Genomic DNA, 20,093 nt, shown 5'->3' on the forward strand with positions numbered 1-20,093 from the left:
GCGCACCGCGCTGGGGGTGGGAGGGAGCGCGCGCATGGACACAGCTGGGTGGGGCGGCGTTCTCTGCGCCCGCTGCCCCCACCCGGCCGCCGTCGAGCTCGGTTACCATGGAGACAGCGTGGTGGGCGTGCCCGGCAGGCGCCCATCGTGCGGGCGGGAGGAATTCGGTTGCTATGGAGACGGCGTGGGGGAGACGGCCGCGGTCGGACGGCGAGCTGAGGCAGGCGGGAGGGAGACTCCGAGCCCCCCCTCGATGGGGCCGAAGCGGCCTAAGAGCGGAGGCGGCTCCCCCGGGGGGAGCGCGGCCGCTGCGAAGAGCTGGGAGTCCGGGCTGGTGTCCGCCCGGCTGGAGGAGGTGAAAAGGGGGCTCGGAGGGGAGGGGCCAGTGTGTGTTAAGGGGGCTCGGAGGGGCGGGGTGGGGGGAGGAGAGCAAGTGGGGCGGGGTGGGGGGCAAAGAGTGAGGGGGCAGCGTGCAACCCGCCTTATAATACCGTAATACCTGCTGTGTCAGTGCTCCCGCACATACCTGTATAAACCAGCGTACTAACGAGATACCCTGTTACAGAGCGTAGAAAACTCACGTATGACTATGCACACGTATTTTTGTGGTAATGACCTCCTTCTCTTCCTGCACGGAAAGACAGCCCTACAGCTCTTCTTGTTTCCATTGGCAGAGAATTCATTACAAAACCCATCAGTGGAGATAAGAAAACGACCTGGTGTTTTTGTTGGCAGAAGGTGTGTAATTAACAAACATCCCGCTCAGTTTGCCTTTGCGGATGGGGATAGGTGTGTTACCATGTGTCGACCTTTCCCTTAAAAAATGACCGGATGGTTGGAGCCACTAGAAGCTACTGTGTGTTCTCAGTAAGCTTGGCCCTCCTCAGAGTGTACTTCTGTTCTTGTTCTCAGAAGGTAACATTTTTCCATTGAGTAAATGACTGTGTCGGCTTATTTCTGTTGAGAGTAAACTAGTTAAAGAATTGATAATAGTGGTGCTAAAATATTTTTGTAATATGGTGGGGTCTGCAGGTCACCCCTCCTTAAGTTGTACTGTAGAAGAAGAACGACTTAAAAAAGATAACCTTCCTCCCTGCACTTTGCACACTAAAAGAAAAGCAGCCAAACAGATATTCTCTCTTTTTCTTTTTGAGACTGGATGCCAAGTTTCAGTTCAGAGTGCACTTTTTTATACGCTGCTGAACGGCTAGGTTTGATGGAGGTGCTGACACAGCATTAACTGTAGCGTTGAAAATGTGAAGCTATAATTTTCCTACTTGAGCGTGTGTGTAGCTAAAAGGCCCTTTTTTATGGTGTGTGAGGATCTAAAAGCATATTTAGGTTTCCAAGTCCTATGTAAATAATGTAATTCTAATAAATCTTAACTTGCTAGAAAGAATTTGATTTCAAAATAGTGTAGCAGTTTAGCAAACAATAATATTTATATAGCATATGTTTTTCTAGCACTGCTTTTGCAAGTGAGACAAATGGCTTCCATGGCCTTTCTGTTTATTGGGTCATTGCTATGCCCCCTCCAGGAATTGGGGTGACCTCTATTTAAGCAGATAAATATACGGACTTTTAAATAAAGCAGGTTATTTTAAAAACTGTTTGAACAACTTACCAGTAAATATATCGATGGTAAATTCTCTTTTATATATTTACCTCAAAAGACTGTTTTAGTATTGGGTCAATAATAGCCAGATATCAGGAGTTTAATTCACAATCAAACATAATTGCTTTTTTTTAAGTAAGTGCAACTCAACAACTCTAAAGACTAAAATCCCCCATTTTACCCTAGAACAGATGTAGTATGGATAACAGTAACTTCTCCATATTGCTCTCAACTAATGAATCTCAACCCTTATTTTTTAAGGGTGAAAGGGGAAGACAGTCTCCATTGCCTGGTCACTCCATTGCCTGAGATTGCTAACAAGGCAGTGAAATGCCAATTAGTTCTTCTTATGGTGATGGCTTTTGTGATGTGGACATTGTCCACGTTTCACAAGAGGCCAACAGCCATCACATGGCAACAACTTTTGGTCACTACTGACTGTCTCTGTATTTGAACTGGCCATAATAATATGCTCCAAATTTTATTAATCTCCCAATCCTTCTAATATCCTTGTTATATTTAATAGAATCATAGAATATTAGGATTGAAAGGGACCTCAGGAGGTCAACTAATCCAACCCCCTGCTCAAATGTAGTATCTGTTTTATTACATACAAAAGCTACATTTAAGCAACATTACAATTGAAAAGTCAAGCACTCAAAAGTTAGGAAATTCTAGAATTAAGGTTGCCTGTACATTGGCACCCTTGTGTATGTTCATTATGATAGTCTTCCACTTTGCAAATTTAACGTTCTTTTAATGTAGTTTTTTGTATATAGCTTCCTCAGTTTAAAAAAAAAGCAAAATGATGAAAAAAATCCATCATGTGTCATCATGGTGACAACATCCACATGGGTCATCAGCAGGGTTGGAACCTTTAGATCTACAGCTCAGATCTCTGCCACTTGGACTAATGGACTATAACTATAACAACATTAGTTTGTTGACTTCAATATGGACCAGCATTCGAGGATATGAGATACACTTTGCCAGTAAGTTTCACAGATATTGGCTGATAGCAAAAGTATGTTGACACTCAGGAATCTGGGTAATATTCCAAGTTTTGTGGGGGAGGAGTCTGGTCTAGTGGTTACAGAGCCTTCTTCTGAGTCCCAGTCTTCCTCCACCCCCTTGGGTCTTTGTCCCCAGTCCCAGTTCCCATGCACCCCTTTTGGCTCCTTGTCCCAATCAAATCCACCCTGGCTCCATGTCCCAGGCCCTTAGCCCTTCTCCTCCTCACAATCCCTTGCCTCTTTTTGACTCCCTATCCCAGTCCTCTGCCCTGCACCTTACTCCTTGTCCAAGTTCCTCACCCAGCTCCTAATCCCAGTCTGCCCTCTTGCCAGCCCTAAGTCTTGGCTGCTCATGCCTCTGCATTCCAGTCAGGCTGTTTCCTCCTCACTAGCTGGGCAGTAGCAGGGGGAACCTTGAGAGCATAGGAGAAACTATCCCTTAGCTCTCAGTTCCAGTGCTTGGTGTCACAGCAGCCTACAGCAGCCACAAAAAGCAATTGTAGGGTAAGTTCTGCTTAGTCCCTGCTACCTTGGGCTGGAGAATGCTCAGTGCAGATGTAATCTTCAGAGAATTTAGCTGCCAAATTAACAAATCTCTACTGAGCTTGAGATTTTTCAGAGGGTTATAGCTTGGCCAAACGTAGGCCTTTTTTTTTTTTTCATGGGAACACAAAGGCACCAGGATGACCCTCTGCCAAATTTTGATTCCTTTCCTCAAAGCCTGGAGGTGCTAGAACTTCTCAGTGAAACGGTGGTAAGAATTTTTTAACATTGGCATAACCTCATATTTTCCCCCAAACCACATTCTGAAAAACAGCTGAAATATTTTTGATGAAATTTTCTAAAAAAATTCAGCCTGAGGCATGGAAAACTTCAACCAAGAGGTTAAAGTTTGGCAAAGTGATAAGCAACAGAAAGCAGGATCTTATAATGAGTGTCAGGCAATCTTAACTACAGGTGTTGCTACTTGTGCCGCTTGTAATTAGCTCTCCAAAATAGTTACAGATTTGTATAGTGTACAATACTGAGATGAAAGAAGCTATCAATTAAATAAAAATCTTTTCTAAGAATTGACTGATAATTGATTTAAATATCTTATAATTTTATCAAACTGGGGAAAACTTTTTTTTTTTTTTTGACAGTCATGGAAGAATATGTTGGAAGCAATAAAGAACTTGTTTTACATTGTACTGGTTAGCCTAAGCAGTGAGATTTCACATTTTAATGTGTATTTAAGATCCACTTGCAATATATTTTTTGTACAACAAGTTTAATGTTCGAAAGGGAGTCATTTCACCAATAGCATTGACTAGTTATGCTAACTGAAATATGGTTTTATTGGTATCTTGTTAACCAAATAATAACAAATTTACATAAGTTTGTTTTAGTAAAAGCCAAAACATAAACATAAAAAGGGAATGTGGATTTTTCAAAATCTCACATAGTTCACATTTTTTATTTCTGATGTATTATATGAATGAATATAAAGCTAGAAGGAATGCTGACCTTCAGATGTCCACCAAGATGAAATACATGGTTAGGTTCACTGCAGAATTGCAGTTGAAAATATAAATTAAATAGATATTTACTCTGATTTTTAAGTTCTTTCTATACTTGGCTACCTCCTAGGAAAATGTTTGCTAAGTGAAGGTGAATTCTGAGCATATTAAAGCTCTAACTCCAGAAACAAGTGCTCTGTATTATACATTCTCCTTAGCTTTTAGAAGTAAAACCAAGTCCCGGTTTTTAAATGTATTTAGGAGTGGCTGCACTCACCTAACCAATTTAGGAGCCTAACTATCATTTTCAAAAGAGATTTAGGCATTTAGGAGCTTATATTCCATTGACCATCAATGGGAATCTGACCACTCATTTCACATAGGCTATTGAACATCCTTTAGATGGCATCAACTTTCTGCAACTGTTTTTTGAGTCAGTTTTGAACCAGTGTCCTATAACCTCTGGGTCATCCAGTCTACTCTTCATTAAGTCCAATTCTTTCACACTCAATCACTTTGAGTAGTGTCTCTGCTCTACCAACAGTGGCCGTCTCAATAGTCCACTTGTCTGTTTCTCCAGAAAACAACCTTTGTGCTTTTTTCTGTGCTGCCTCTGATGCTTAAAACCCCTGCATGGAACTAGCCCCAGTGCTGCTAACTAACCTCATCTCCATCAAATTCCTCCTCAGGACTCACTTCTACCAAATGCCTATAAGAAATTAACCAGCCAATAACTGCTAAATAGAGTAGTTGTATGGGGGGATTATGTTAAAATATTTTTAATTATATGTTTTATCCTTTTCCCCCATCATTTGTCTGTTGCACTTACAGATTGTGAACTCTTTGGACGAGGGCCCATTTCTTCTTATGTGTGTGTACAGTGCCAAGTGGTTCCCAACCTTTTTGAGCGAAAGCCCCACTAGTTAACATTAGGTAAAGCAAGCACCCCCTCACCTCACCCCCCCGACCTGGCCATAAACACATATAACAATAATAATACTAACATTAAATTGCCATTAATAATAATAATAATTAATAAGTTATTCTTACCTGAGTAAGAAACTAAGCCTTCCCTAGCGCAGCCGCCACCGCATGCCGCGTGTGGCCCCATCTCTTCCCATCCCTCATGGACTGAGGGAAATGGATGTCACGGGTGCTGGTGGGCTAGCTGGGGCTGCTCCAGGCCCCCACCGATGCAGGGCTGCTCCACTCCAGTCGGGCACCCAGCCAGCTTGGGGCTGGAGGGGACTGCTCTTTCACTCCGGCCAGGGCGGAGCTTGGAGCTGCTGCTCCCCTGGGGCAGAGGCGGGGCTGCTCCTCTGCTCTGGCTGGCATGGGGCTTGAGGCTCCTGTGCCAGCTGGCCCAGGGCCTGGGGTGCTAAATGACCTCAATATTACTGAAGCCTCATGGACCCCCTGTAATCTTTGGCATCCTCCCAAGAGGGTCCCGCACTGTTGGCCTAGCAGATCTTGGATGCTGTTACAATATAAATAATAATTAACAACAGATTCATACAGTTGAAGACCAGAGGAGACCATTATGATAATCTAGTCTGATCTCCTGCATAATACAGTCCATAAAATTTCACCCAGTTTTTACTCTTTAAGTAGCCTCATTTAGGTGGCAGAATCTGGTCCTTAGTTAGTTAAACAAGGCGCAAATTTCATTTAAAAGACTTTAATCTCTGGACCACACCATCTTACTGCCAGAAGTGCAGAGCATCCACAGTTCCTATCGACTTCAATCGCTGTTGTGAGTTTCTGAAAAATGGACCTCAGGAACAGCCACCTGTGAAAAGTTTGGTTCTTTGAATGATTGCACATGTCCATCCACTGTAGGCGTGTGCACATCTCATGTACAGTTGTGGGAGATATTTCCTCAGCCATGGGCGGTGGGTATAATTGTCTAAGGAAGGCTAAGCTTCACCTGGTGCATCTGCTGCTGACCGGCCAATGGATGTCAGGGTTGTGGTAGCCCCGCCTCTTCCCATCCCTGCTCCACCTCTTCTCCGAGGCCCCTAATGCCCGCCACTGCCTGGGTATTCCTCTCCTCCAGTCCACCCTTCCTCTCCATGGGTCCTCACTGCTTGCCATGTGCGTCACTTTTCTCCTCCACCACCCTCTCCTGCGAGACCCCCCACCACCACATCCCTCACCCCCTCCCCTGCGAGACCCCCCCACCTGCCGTGTCCCTCCTCACCCACAAGATCCTCCCACCCACTGCATCCCTCACCCCCCCCCACGAGACTTCTGTGCAAGACTTCCTGCCTGCTGCTCACCACGTCCCTCACCCCCTGCGAGACTTCCTGCCGCATCCCTCCTCAACCTCTCTGCCCCTGTAAGACCTCTGCCCATCATTCGCCCTGCCCACCATTTGCCGCCTCTCCTCCAGCCCCACCCCCGTGAGATCCTCCACCTGTTGCAAGATGTCCCACCCACTGCTCGCTGCGTTCCTGCTCTTCTCTACTCCTCTCTCCCACAAGACTGCCCACCGTGTCCCTCCTCAATCTCCCCTCCCGTCACTCACTGCGTGCCTCCTGCAATGGGTGGGGGGGAAGCGTGAGGGAGGGAGTGGACCTGGGGTGGGGATGGAGTGTGGGCGGGGCCATGGGCAGAATTGGCAGGACAAGGTAGTTAGATATAAGAATTAGTTTAGAATATAATTTTTCTAGAGTAGGGTTACTGGTTGTTGGGTACCGGGCTTGGTACTGGACTAATGCCTCCTTCTCCTGGCTTCAGGGCCTGTTGCTCATGTAACAGGTCTAGGCCAGTGAGCAATCCACACCCCAACTGCCTTAAGTATCTGGGAGAGGTGCATGTGAGTGGCACGTGTCACGTTTTAGAATGGGATTCGAACACTGTACAAACAGGGCTGCCAGACTCAAGTACTTCCTAATGGAGTCTGCGCTTTGCCCACCGTTAGAACCTTCCTGCTCAGAATGGGTATTGAGCACATCTGAATTGGTTTGGCGTGCTCCCTCTGCTCTGACTGAGTCAAGAGCTGCAACTGTAGAAGCCATTGGACCCAAAGATGCTCTGGGGCTGGAGTTGGGACTGCAGGAGCATGCACTACTAAACAGACTACTAAACAGCAGGGGAAGCCAGCATCAGAAGGCTAATCAGCTCTCTGGCAGCCTCAAAAGCCTCTGCTGTAGATGGCAGTGGAAAGGGCTTCTCAGTCAGCAGTACCTAAAGGCACGCCAGTCCTTCAGGGATTGGTCTCAATAGATGGACCCTTCCTGGACTGTAGAGTCAACAAGCCTTCCTGGCTTATGGACTGAGTTTGGAGGTGAATCTTCTTCTGGTTGTGGGTGTTTCTTACCTCACAACATCTTTCTGTAGCACATACATAGCAAAACTTCATAATTTCACATACAATGATAGCACATACAATCTAACAAGATATTAGTATTCAACAGATCAATAATTTTAAAATAATATCTTACAAGGTATACTTTGTACAGAACATATCATAATTATATAACAATGGTGTATACGGAGTTCCAGGGTGCTGTTTCTGAGACACAGAGTGTCACAACTTCCCACTATAAGATCCTGGTTTTAGTTGCATATAATTTTGCCAAACTTCATCCATCTGGGATGAAGTTTTCCATATCAGGTCTCTGTTGCAGGCTTTTTTTTTTTCCATCAAAAATGGGTTCAGCAGAAATATCTGTTTCTGAAAATGAGATTACTGTAAAATATATTGTTTTGACAATTTAAAAAATATCCTTACAATTGTTCAACTGTTTCATTGAGATGCTGTAGCATTTTCTTTCATTAAAGCAAGTACTTGAAAGCTAGCAGGAGAGTTGCCCTGGTATCAGGGATGCACCTTCTGCTGTGCCAATGAAAAAATGTCCAAATTTGGCCATATTATAAACTTTTGAAAAATCTCAGATTGTGTATGCTCACTACAGTCTTATTAGAGTTTGTCAGCTATGTTCTGTGACGATTCCATATACACTGAGCATGCTCTAGCCCAAGGCTGCAGGAGTGAAGCAGGACTTTCCCTGCAGCTGCTCCTCCCAGCTGCTCCAGGCCATTGTGACAACAGGCACTGCAACTGAGAGCAGGTAGACTATTTTTGAGTGCATGTGTTCTTAATACCCCTTTGCTAGTGCCAGAGCAGGAAGCCACCTGTCTCAAATGCAAAGGAGGAAAGAACTGGACTTGAAGGGGAGAGGAAGCAGTGGAGGGAGTATATTGGGACAAGGAACCTGGTGATGGAGCAGACAGGGACTGGCAACTGATAGGGGTTATGGTTGGTAAAACTGAGACTGGCAGGGGAAGGAGACTGACTCTGAGAGCTGGGTGGGGGATCTGTGGTAGGGAGGACTGGAATCCAGTGTTGAGGAAAGACAGATAAGACAGAAGCCAGGGAGTCGGATGGAACTGTAATTGGTTGGGCGAGGAGAGTAGGACAAGGACAAGGAGCCTGAAAGGATGGAGGCTGGGACTTGAAAGAGGAACCAGGCAGGGATAAGACTGGCACAAAGAGGGGTTCAAGGAGGAGACAGGACTTTGAGAACCTGGAGTGTTCAGGGCAGAAGGAGTCAGGCTTGGGGGAAACAGAGACAGAAGGCTCTGTTAATACTGGGTGTCCTGTTATTATACACTCTTTAATTACATAATCCCATACTATTTTTTTCCATAAGACCCCTACCTCATTCAGTGCACAGGGATGGACCATGCTCTGGGTATGAATCAGGACTGTGTAGTAAATGAAGCTATGGTTTGTAAGGCCTCTGCTTTATTTGTTGCAGAAGTTGGAAGGAGTGTAATGAATAAGGCAGAGGATTGCAGGAAGAGACAGGATGACCCCTTCGGTTAGGCTGTTGAATACTGCCCTGGAGAACTGGTTTCTTAACCACAGAATATTTCTGTGATGCTGGGCAAATCACTTAAACCAAACTTTTCACAGGATGTCACTAATCGTGTGTTCCTCCTTTTCTGGGTGCCCAATTTAAGACTCTGGAGTCTGAATTGTTGAAGAATTGAACACTCAAAGCTTCAGCTGAAGTCAATGGGAGCTGAGCTATGAACATGTTAAATCCTATATAAAGAAAGTCAGACTACAAGCATCGAAATTGAGCACCCAAAATCAGTGGACACTTTTTTTTTTGCCTTAATCCCTTTGTGCCTCAGTTCCCCATCTTTTACAATGAGGATAATAATGTCCCTTCACTTCACAGAGGTGGTGTAAAAATAAATTAATTAATGTTTGTGAAGTATTCAGATGCTATAGCGAGGAGCACCATAGAAAATCCCCTGAGGAAATTAATGATTCTCTTTTCAGAGCAGTGTTCAAACAGTGTGAAGTGCATAAAGGTCACACACTGAACAATGGGGATAACATGAAATATTGCATAGCTGCTCATTCAGTTACCACTGTCCATCCTGTGCACCGATTGAGGCAGGGCTCCTGTGGAAAAAATAGAATGTGAACATGTAATTAACGACTAGTGTAATGCATACACACAAGGGGGTGAAATTAAAGTTGCACGGACAATCTTCATACTGGTGTTTTCTAATTTTAAAGTGCTTGACTTTGCAACATTAACATTCTTTTAATGTAGCTTTTGTGTGTATATTTATTATTTGTGCTGTGATAGGCCAAAAGGGCCCACCCAAGGTCAAGGCCTGTTTGTGCTAGGCACTGTACAGACACACAGTAAGACAATCCCTGCCTCAAGGACTTCAATTTTAAATAGACAGACAAAATGATAGGAGTGGAAACAGAGGCACAGAGAAATGAAGTGAATTGCCCAAGCTAACACACAGCAAATCCATGGCAGAGCTAGGAAAAGAGCTGGGACTGATCCACTAAACCACACTGCCTCTCAACCTTGATATAGAGGTACAGAACATAAGAATGGATCCATACTGGATCAGACCAATGGTCCATCTAGTCCAGTATCCTGTCTTCTGACAATGGTCAATGCTAGGTGCTTCAAAAGGAATGAACAGAACAGGCAATCATCAAGTGATAAATGCCCTGTTGCCCATTCTGCCATACAGAGGGCAGGGACACTTCAGAGCATGGTTTGTGCATCCCTGCCCATCCTAGCTATTCTCCCTATAATAACCATGTTTCTTCCTTTCTGTATTATTCAAAATCTTTGTTCCATCTTTTGCATTAAATTGTTTATTTACTCATCATTATGGCTCATTATTTCTCTTGATCATTGTGGTATGGTTTAGGGCAGTATTTAATTGATGAGATCTGGAAAACTAGAATTTGCTTCCTAATGTAGGGCAATGTGCTAGTCTTGATATTGAATAAATCCGGTGAAGTTGTTCATAGTTATCTGCACTTCCACTCTGCTAAGCTCTTGGCCTTTATGATACCTAGTGTCAATGAATTCTACAGGCTGATTGTGAATTGTGTGAAAAAGTATTTTTATCAGTTTTAAGTTTACTCCCATTCAGTTTCATTGAATGTTCCCCAGAGTCTTGAATTCTTTATCTTATCCCTGCCTACTCTTCTCCTCTCTAAGGTAAGCAGTCATAGTTTTTTCAAGCTGTCTTCATGTGAAAGTTTTTCCAGGCTTCTAATCATTCTTATCATCTTTCTCTAATCCCCTCTATTACTGTTATATCATTTTTGAGATAAGATAACCAAAACTGAATACAGTATTCCCGGTGAGGGCATAATATTGATTTGTATAATGGCTTTATATGGGGCTTCCACCACTTCCTGAAGGAGATTATTTTAAAGTCGAATAGGTCTCACCATTAAGAGGTGTTACCTGATATTCAGTCCAAAAGTACATTTAGACTTGCAGTGGCATGTAAAGTACACGTGTTGCATACCAAACTGACATGGGTATAAGTAGCACTGTAGATAGCAACGCATGGTTTTGTGGAGTAGGGTAGAGCACCGTACATGCCTGAACCCTAGAGTATATACCCTACACTGCTCTCAACATGCCCATGCAGTGCCTCCCATGTTTACACTGCTATTTTTCACTACAGTGAAAGGCTCTGGCAGCCAGGATGGGATCTGGGAGGGAGGAGGCAGCAGAGAAAAGGAAAGGACTGCCAGAGCTTTCCCTGCTACCCCCTCCCCCCCACTAGGGCCTTTCACTGCAGCGTGTAGCTACACGTATCCTATACACCATTGCAAGTGTAGGCAAGGTCTAAGTTTTCTTTTTCATTCTTTCAGCCCATTACTCATTCTTGAACTAAAATGAACAATTTCCCTCCATCCATCCTAAATTCTTACACCTATGAAATATTTGTAGACTATTACATATTACATACATTTTTTTCTCATTCCCAGTCATCAATTAGCCAAGATGTACATGTTTAGTTATTTTCCTCCTAAAACAATTTAAGGAGTTGGGAGGAACAAATGGAGAGGAGATGAGGAGTAAGATTGGAAGGTAAAGGAGAAAGCCCTCCACTACCTATCAAATGTAATTTCTTTATGCAAGGTTGACCCCCACCTTTGTTCTGCTAACAATGCTGGGCTTGATTACGTGATTGCCCTCTTTTCCCACAAACACATTAATACATTTCTGCATACCATACCTTGTGCATTGGAAGAACTCGCCATCCAAATTCATAAAGCCACCACTTTATTCTTTTTAAAATTCTCCTTAAAACCTGCTGTTCCCATGATGCCTACAAATGACAGCTCTCAGGCATTGGCTAGCTGGTTAGCCTCCTGGGACTATGCTGATCACTGAGACACCTTACTTATGCATCCTTGTTGTTATCTTTGCACTTTGTGCATGTGGATATATGATTAAAAAGGATGAGATTTTCAAATTTCGACAGAGTGTGAACCCCAACCAAAATGCTTCCAATTCCACTGCTGCTAGTTCTTATGCGGGAGATGGGAATAGAACTGCTGTGGAAGAGGGGCCCGGACCATTGAAGGGCTCTGGCGAGGGGCAGGTTTCCCACAAGGAAGAAGTACAAGGAAGAGCAGCTCAGAAGACAGGGAGAGTAATTGTCTCCCTTCCACCTTCTCCAATGTAGTTTGATACTCTCATATGGAGATATCATCAAAGAATGACCTTATGCTATAATTTGCTTTTGTTTTATATTTCTGCCATGTTGAGTTTGAATTTTTTTCATATAAGTTCTGTGTGCATTCTGCTAGGATATGTGTCAGCACATTTGCAACCTGGTAGTTTTGGTGCTCATTTGTTGGTATTTTAATATAGCATAACTTGCCATTGTCATGTATATTTTAATACAGAATTCTAGGTAAATACTAGGTAATATCCCTCTATGTTCATAAAAGTTTTGTTTTGAAGTATTTTAACGCTCTAAATTTCAGGAAGTTACATTTGGTATTTTGTACTTCTCCAGGCTAGGAACTTCAAACTCTTTTTCATTTATTTTTTTCAACAGCAAAATAAATAAATAAATACACTTCTTTTCCAGTTCTAAAGGCTGGCATGTCTGCAAGTGTCATCCTGAAATATTCCTCACATTGTGCTAAAGAAGCATTCATCAGTAAAGAAATTGTTATGTGCTGTTATGAAAGTGTTTTGTTTTATATAGCGCTATGCTGCCACCTGATGGTAGAAAAGAATTAAGACAACGTGTTTATGCTTATTTAAATTTTATATCATGTATTCTAAAGTGTGGCATACATGGCAATACTCAGCATGCATTATGGACTTCATCAGCTACCATTGGTAAAGAAGTAATCTGTGCAAGATTATTTCTTAAAACTCAAAAATAAGACTTTTTTAATGCATTTATTTTTGATTTTGGAAAATCAACAGGATAATTGGAAGGCTAGCATTGCTTTTGTTGTTGGGAACAAAATCGAGGATGAAGTCCACACACAAGCCTTGTCTCTTGCTGTGCAGGTGCCACAGCGGAAGCTCTTCAGTGTGGTATCGTGGGAAGGAATGGTGGGACAGGTATTTAAAATGATTTATTATTAAAACCTCTGAAGATTTGGTAGCCTTTTTCTCCGTAGACAAAGGTGCTGCTGTGTTAACTTAAAATTAATAGATAAGTTTAAATAAGAAAATAACCCTGTTATGTATGCTAGGCCATCTTGTGTCAATGCAGTATAGTCCAGGGCTTTGTCCAGATTAGTTTTAAATGTTCAAAGTGATGGAGCTTTCACCACATCCTTTAGAAAATTATTCTATAGCCTAATATATCTCACTGTCAGGGAGTCTGAGGGTAATCAAGAAAAAACTGATGAAGATAATAAGCACAGAGTATTTATTTAACCAAACCTTTTATTCACAGTTACAGCACTTTGCTTTTCTTATAGATCATGGAAACTGGAAATCAAAAGGGAAAAAAGATTAAAGAAGTGCCTATGTATTATGAGGTACGTTAAAGCACTTATTGCAGAGTCAAAATTTTTATAATTTTTTTAAATAATTGAGCTAAATAACTCTAATTAGTTATGTTTTATATATTTGAGTAAAAAATGACTCCTGTCCATTGGATACACCTTTTAAAAACAGTTCTGTTGCCAAGATGCCAAAACTTCTTCCTTTTTGTTGCATCTTAATCAACAGTTCATATTAACTATTTGTAGAGAAAGTATATCAGAAGAGCAAAGTGCCTTCTGGCACATGGATTTCTTTATGATGCTTGTAATATATCCATGGGTATATTTTAATGGTGTTTCCATGAATTATAGAGACATTATAGAGCTGGGATCTGGTCTCCTACAGCTGTTGACATGCTTAAACCTTCCTCCATCAATGAGAGAAAAGAACTCTAGAATGCAGTATTGATGCTTTCTAGAGCCTATGTAACAGCTGCTTGATGTAAAGTTCTAAGTTGGTTGACCCAGTGGGGTACATCTGAAGAGTTAGTAACCATGCTTAGTACAAAGAGGACTTCCTTTCACTTTACCTTGTAAAAGTTTAACTTACAGTTTGTGAGAGGCTATAAAATCTTGTGATTAATTAGAAGATTGCTTAACATTTTCTCAGGCAGAGTTTTATGACCCTGCAGACCTTGGACCTCAAGATTTTTGGATTCCTCTAAAAAGAACTTGTTTACATTTTAGCTCAGTGATGACTAATAAACTTTTTATATGTCTCAGATTTTGGTGGATTTTATAACAGGTCTTTTTAGTTGCAGTTTGTTTTTCAGTAATGCTGGTGTATTATCTGAACAAGTCCCATTGGAATTATTTACAGTTGACATGACTGTGAATTTTATGGAATTAACCCTCTTGGTTTTGGACTAGCCTCCCAGGCAAACTTATTCTATACTATTTGGGATGTAAAACCTCTCAGTCCTTCTTATAGAAGGATTTTAAAATTTGGCCCTAAGCAGAATCTTTCCATGATACCTGTATTTAATTACTAGGAGCAGTTTCCTTATGGACTGAATACTTATGAATTTCAGCTGTCAATGCTGTGTCTCATTAGCTACTTACTTTATTCCTCAAAGCCAGGGGTTTTTTTTAAACAGAGAATATAAAATGCCTGTTCTGACCTTTTGCCTGGACCCCTTTTCCGGTCTGGCTGCAGCAAATTAAAAGATTGATCAAGCTGCCACAAGCATAAATTCTTCCCGCTCTGGACAGAATTTTTCTCTACAGTAGTCACTGAGTGTTCTACTGCAGATTCTGCATTCAAAATTCTCATTGACAGTAATGATAAACAAGTACAGAATGAGTGCAGAACACATAACAGAGATGTACATTGTTGATCTGAAAGGAAGATTTTGCTGTTACAGAAGGAAGTATGTTATTCAGTGGAGGAAACAATCATGCTAAGATTTCTACACTTGTGTCTCAGCTTCCAGTGAGATTGCAGGTGGGAACTCCTAAAGCTCTAATGATTTTTGAACAGCTAAAGTGTAATGGAACCTGTGCCAGAGTTTAGTGCCGCGTTGAGGCAAACTGTACAGGTATTGATGCAGTCACTGTAATTGCTACCCATAGTACTTGTCTGGATAAAAGCTGCTTCAGTAGAATGGAATTTCCCTTCTTCCACCTCAGTGCAACAGTCTGCAGTGCCTGTTTTAAAGCTAAGCTTGTGGTCTCAATGATATCTTGTGGCAATGAGTTCCAGAAGGTAATTATGTGTTGTGTTTACAAAATGTTTCCTTGGATCAGTTTTACATTTGCTGCCTTTCAGTTTCATTAAATGTCTTCTTGTGCTTGTATTATATAAATATTATCCTCATTTTACAAATTGAAAGACGGAGGCACAAAGAATGCAAGGGCTAAATCTAGAAAAGTACTTAGTTGTTACAATACCTATTCCTAGACTTCCTGCCACCTAGTGGAATCCTGAGTTAAATGCCTTATTTCCCCCATACAGTGCATGGGGAGAATTAGTTGCTTAAGAAAAAGATCCTCAGAAGCCAGCAAGCTGAACGGGGAGCCACCTAAGTCAGCCAGTAGTGAAAGGCATAGGAAAGGGCCAGATCTACAAAGGTATTTAGATGCCTACTTCCTGATTTTTTGGGCCTTTGGCACTTGACAGTCAGGCCAGAGGGAGATACCTATTTCTGTTTGGAATTGTCAACCATGAATCCTCTCCTGGAGTGAGGTGTCTAAACCAGGTCAGCCATTTAGCTAATCCTTGCCTTAGCAAACAGAGAGTAAAGAAAGAAACCTACCCAAAAGCCTGGTAGTTAAAGCACTCATCTGGAATGTGATGTGAGACACTTGGGTTAAAATCCATGTTCTGGAGCAAGAACTTGAACAAGGATCCACACATCCCAGGTTACTGCCCTAACCACTCAGCTATTGGGTATTTTGGACACACTTAGCTACTTTGTGTGTGAAGCCCAATCCTCTAGGTGTGCTCTGAGAACGTCTACGGGAATGGGCCCTGCCAGTGAGATAGGCAGAGAAACAACTAGTTTGAGAATCCTGCTTCGGGGCTTGTGGAGATTTGGCTACAGCAAGGGCTGTGAGCAATTGTTAGCTGTAAGGCAAGGTCGGGCTTAGGTGGCTTTGCATATGCCCACTTTCAGAAATTTAGGAGCCTCTGGGCTTAGGCAGCTGCTGAGTGGTACTTTTGCGAATGTCAGTGGTGTCGAAATGGTGGACATAAGCACTTAAAGAGATAGTTAGGTGTGGATCTAGTCCTAAGTGATGTGTCCAGGGTCACAAAATGAATCAATAGACGAGCTGGGATTAGAAAGCAGAAGGCCTGACTTCTAGTCCTTTGCTCATTCCAGCACTTAATTAAATGCTCTTTAGAACATGTCCTTCCTAAACATGATAGAAAAAGAATGACTTTTTCCTTTTATATGGGTTTAAAATTACAACAGACGTGATAACAAGTCAGATTAATCTGTCCTGTAATGTTTCCCACCAAACAGTATACAAAATGTTTGTATGTTGTATATGTATTATTTTTGCATTATTATTCAGATATCAATTTTATTGTAATATTTTGGCAACTTTCTGTTATAGCATAGCTGGTAATGCCACATGTAATTAAAGTTACCCCACACTTCCCATTATAAAACACTTACAACTTTGTCAAACCAATGTTGCATGTCTGCCTCAGGCTGAATTTTTTTGGAAAGCTCCAGCTAAAGTGGTTCAGACGTTTCTAAGAATGCGATTAGGGAAAAAATATGTTGTTATGCCCATGTTAAAAATTCTGGTGACCTTGGTTTTGATAAGCCCACAAGCTTTGGAGTGGGGACTTGAAATTTGGCAGGGTTGGCCTTTTGCCATCTTTGTGAAAATCTGCCTGAATCAGGCCACATTGAAAAATCTCTGTTTGCACATGCTCAGTAGAGACTTGTTAGAGCTTTGCAGCTAAATTCTCCAAGATTCCATCTGCACTGAGCATGCTCCAGCCCAGTACTGTGAGGGCTGAAGAAGGAATTTCTCTGCAATTGCTGCTTCTGGCTGTGGTGGACCATGGTGTGGCCAGGAACCCAAAGTGGGAGCGGGAAGACTCTCTCCTTTGCTGGCAGTATTCCCACTACTGGTGCATAGGCATTATGTAGAAGGAAGCCGTGACACAAACACAGAAGGAACAAAAGCCTGACCTTGGGGGATGGTAGCATGGCAAGTAGACTGAGACAAGGAACCTGAAGAAGAGGGTGGAGACTGGCACAGGAGGTAGCTGGGGCAGGGAGACTGGGATTGGCTGGGGAGACTGGGACTGGGAGTGAGGAATGGAAACAGGCTAATGGGAGGGAATTGGGACTGGCTGGATAAAGAGATTGGGACAGAAACAAGGAGCCAGAGAGGGGAGAGACAGGCACTAGGATCAGGGAGGGTGGCAATTGATATTAGATGAGGAGCCCAGAGCCCCTGCCTCATTCACTACACACCTTCTGATTTCTATAACAAATGAGGCAGGAATTCTACAGACAACAGCCTCACTAACTACTTAGTCCTGATTAATTCCCAGAGTAGTTCCATCGTATGTACTGAATGAGGTGGGGTCCTGTGGAAAAATGGGCATTTCCTAACATTTTAAAGTAGTTTTGGGTGTGTAATAAAATAAATATAATTCTCCTGTTTCTCCTCTGCCTCGCTCATTGTGTATTTATTTATACCTGTTCAGACTGGTTGTAAAATGCCACCAAATCAGGGGCCACATCCTGGCCCAAGCTGGAACTTTGCACTGTACACACACACAGTAGCACACAAACCCTGCCCTGAAGAGCTTATAGTCTACATAGACAAGACAAATACAAGATGAGGAGAGAGGTATAACACACAATTATAGTGAACTACATTATGGCAGCAAACTGCATGTTAGTTCCACAGGGTGGGTTGTTTTTTTGGGTTTTTTGGGGGGGATGGGGAGGGGAGGAGGGTTAATTAGGAGGGAATCAGCTAAATGGAAAGAAGAGTGAAGAGAGAGCGAACATTGAAGGGGGAAGACCGGTGGGGGGGGGGGACAGGGCAAAAGAAGAGGATAAGAGGGGCAGGTGTGGAGTGACTCTGAGGTGAAGAGACTGTAAGGGAGGAAGTAAACAGGCAATCAGCATGAGGCAGAGAAAATCCAGTCAGACGTGTAGAAAGTTTTCTGGATGTCCAAATGTTCCTGGTTTTGCTGCTTCTGCAGCTGCTCCTACCAGCTAGAGTATCTCTGTGCAGCTTTCCCCAAGGTCATGTGACTGTGGGGAGGAGGGAAGACATCATCTTAGTCCTAGTTTCTCTAAAGTGGAACTGAACAATTCTGGGTTGGTGGGTGCAGGGGTCCAGCCAGCCTGAAGGAGCTGGGGTTGGGATGGAATGATGGTTTATTCTCTGCCTCCTCAGCTGCTCCAACACAGCTGAGGACCAAGCTCCAGAATACTCCATTCATTCTGGTGATAGCATTTCACACCGTCTTTTGATAGATATTAATAACTATGTAAGGGGCAAGGCCGTGGAAAGTCAATCCTGCTCTCCTTCTTTTTTCATTTTTCCTATCTTTTTATATCCCTTTTTCCACTTCTCTGTCTAATTGTCTATTTTCCTTAATGTCCTTTTCAGTGTCTGCTTTCCCTCCAATTAACTTTTCTCCTTTTTTTTGAAACAAAGCTGTTTCTCCTTTTGTCTCCCTTTCTTCCCTTTTCACCCATCCCTTCCTTCTCAATGTCTTCTTAGGATCATTCTCTCCCATTTCCTTAGGTTTCCTTTCTTTTGCATTGTGTACCTAATCTTTCTTCTCCCCATCTTCATTGTTAGCAGAAAGCAGATACCTCCACATCATCCACCATAGCATGACTGAGGGAATGTATTTGAGTGTCAACGGTTCTGGTTATGGTCTAAGTTGCAGCTTCCTTGCCTTCTGCTATATTTGCTGATCAATTTCAAGGGACTTTTGGTCTTGTGAAACACCTTGTGGTCTAAGGAGGACTCATCAAGCAGCTGTGGAGTGTATCCCGGGCCCCAAACCTGTACACTGGGAGGTTGTCAACTTCCTTAATGATGCTATTTTGCACCCTAGTTGTATTGGACCCAGGACAAAGTTCATGGCTCTGTTTACTGATGATAGATAGTCCTCGCTACACAGCCTGCTTTCTTTGCTGCAGCTCAGACCCTTTCTCCTGAGGGGAGCTTTTGATAAAGACTTTGTAAAGTGAATTTGTGGACTTTTCTGGGCCTTTATCTCCCTCCCTCCTGTAGGGTTTTACTGCAGGAGGCACTGCGCCAACAGGCCTTTCCTCAAAATAACTAATCACATATGGAAAGGTTCATCTTTTTATCATATCAGCTTATATGCATTCTATGTGAAAAAAAAATACTTTTACAATGGAAATGAGCCTTTTCTAATTGAAAGGAAGTGCAATGGATTTTGTTCCTATCTTCCTTTAAAATTGAACTTGTGCTGAGATGCAATATGAAACATTTCAACCCCAAAGATAATTTTTGAGAAAGTTCTTATGATCAAGTGAAAATGGTGGTTTTTATGGAAGCATGTATATAGCCATCACTATATATATCATCACTGTCCATAAACACTGCCAGATAAAAATTGTAATGTCTTTTTAAATACAATAATAAATTTAACATTTGGCAGAATAACAAGTTGAAAAAAGGATGTTCTTCCCTTTTGGACAGAATAAAGATTTGTAAAATTAAGGACGTAAGCTTGCTTTCTCTTATTCTCTTTGGTCTTTTGTGGTCTGTAGCAGGAGCATGGCCAGCATGTTTCTGAAGCCCAAGCATTTGCTGCATTTGTTACTTTTTCTATTTTTTCCCTTTATTGTTAGGTTTTTGTTTAATCTTGTTTTATTCCATTATATTTGTCTGTTACTTTTGATCTGCGTTTTCTCTGCTACTGTTGAATTGAATTGAGTCTTTTTCTGTTATTTTCTTTCTTCTTTTCTCTTAGCTCCTTGTTGTACGTGGTTTATGTTTCTGCCCTTCCCACCTTTCTGTTTTCTGTTTAAACCTTTCTTTATTCCTCTAAATGTCCATTGGCCCATTTATTTGTTTTTTTGCTCCTTCAACAATATCTCCGTGTTAGCTAATGTCTCTGGTTTTTGCTGGACAAGTTTTACATGTTGTGTAGTTTCTAATGATGTTTTAATTAGCATTCT

The 20,093-nt window shown here is 42.3% G+C and overlaps 1 protein-coding gene across 1 annotated transcript in view; it reads left to right on the forward strand.

Annotated features, from left to right (window-relative positions):
• The first annotated feature begins 238 nt into the window (after window positions 1-238).
• The window catches only part of SPAG17 (sperm associated antigen 17), a 156,131-nt gene continuing 136,276 nt past the window's right edge, over window positions 239-20,093 (forward strand). The window contains exons 1-3 of the mRNA XM_067545964.1: window positions 239-355; window positions 12,875-13,015; window positions 13,381-13,440. Coding sequence (XP_067402065.1) covers window positions 254-355; window positions 12,875-13,015; window positions 13,381-13,440 — 303 coding nt within the window. The 5' untranslated portion in view covers window positions 239-253. The remainder of the gene's footprint in view (window positions 356-12,874; window positions 13,016-13,380; window positions 13,441-20,093) is intronic.

Source organism: Emydura macquarii, unplaced genomic scaffold, assembly GCF_026122565.2.
Source record: "Emydura macquarii macquarii isolate MOO-44397 ecotype Brisbane River unplaced genomic scaffold, CSIRO-AGI_Emac_v2 contig_1119, whole genome shotgun sequence".
NCBI classification, from domain to species: Eukaryota; Metazoa; Chordata; order Testudines; family Chelidae; genus Emydura; species Emydura macquarii.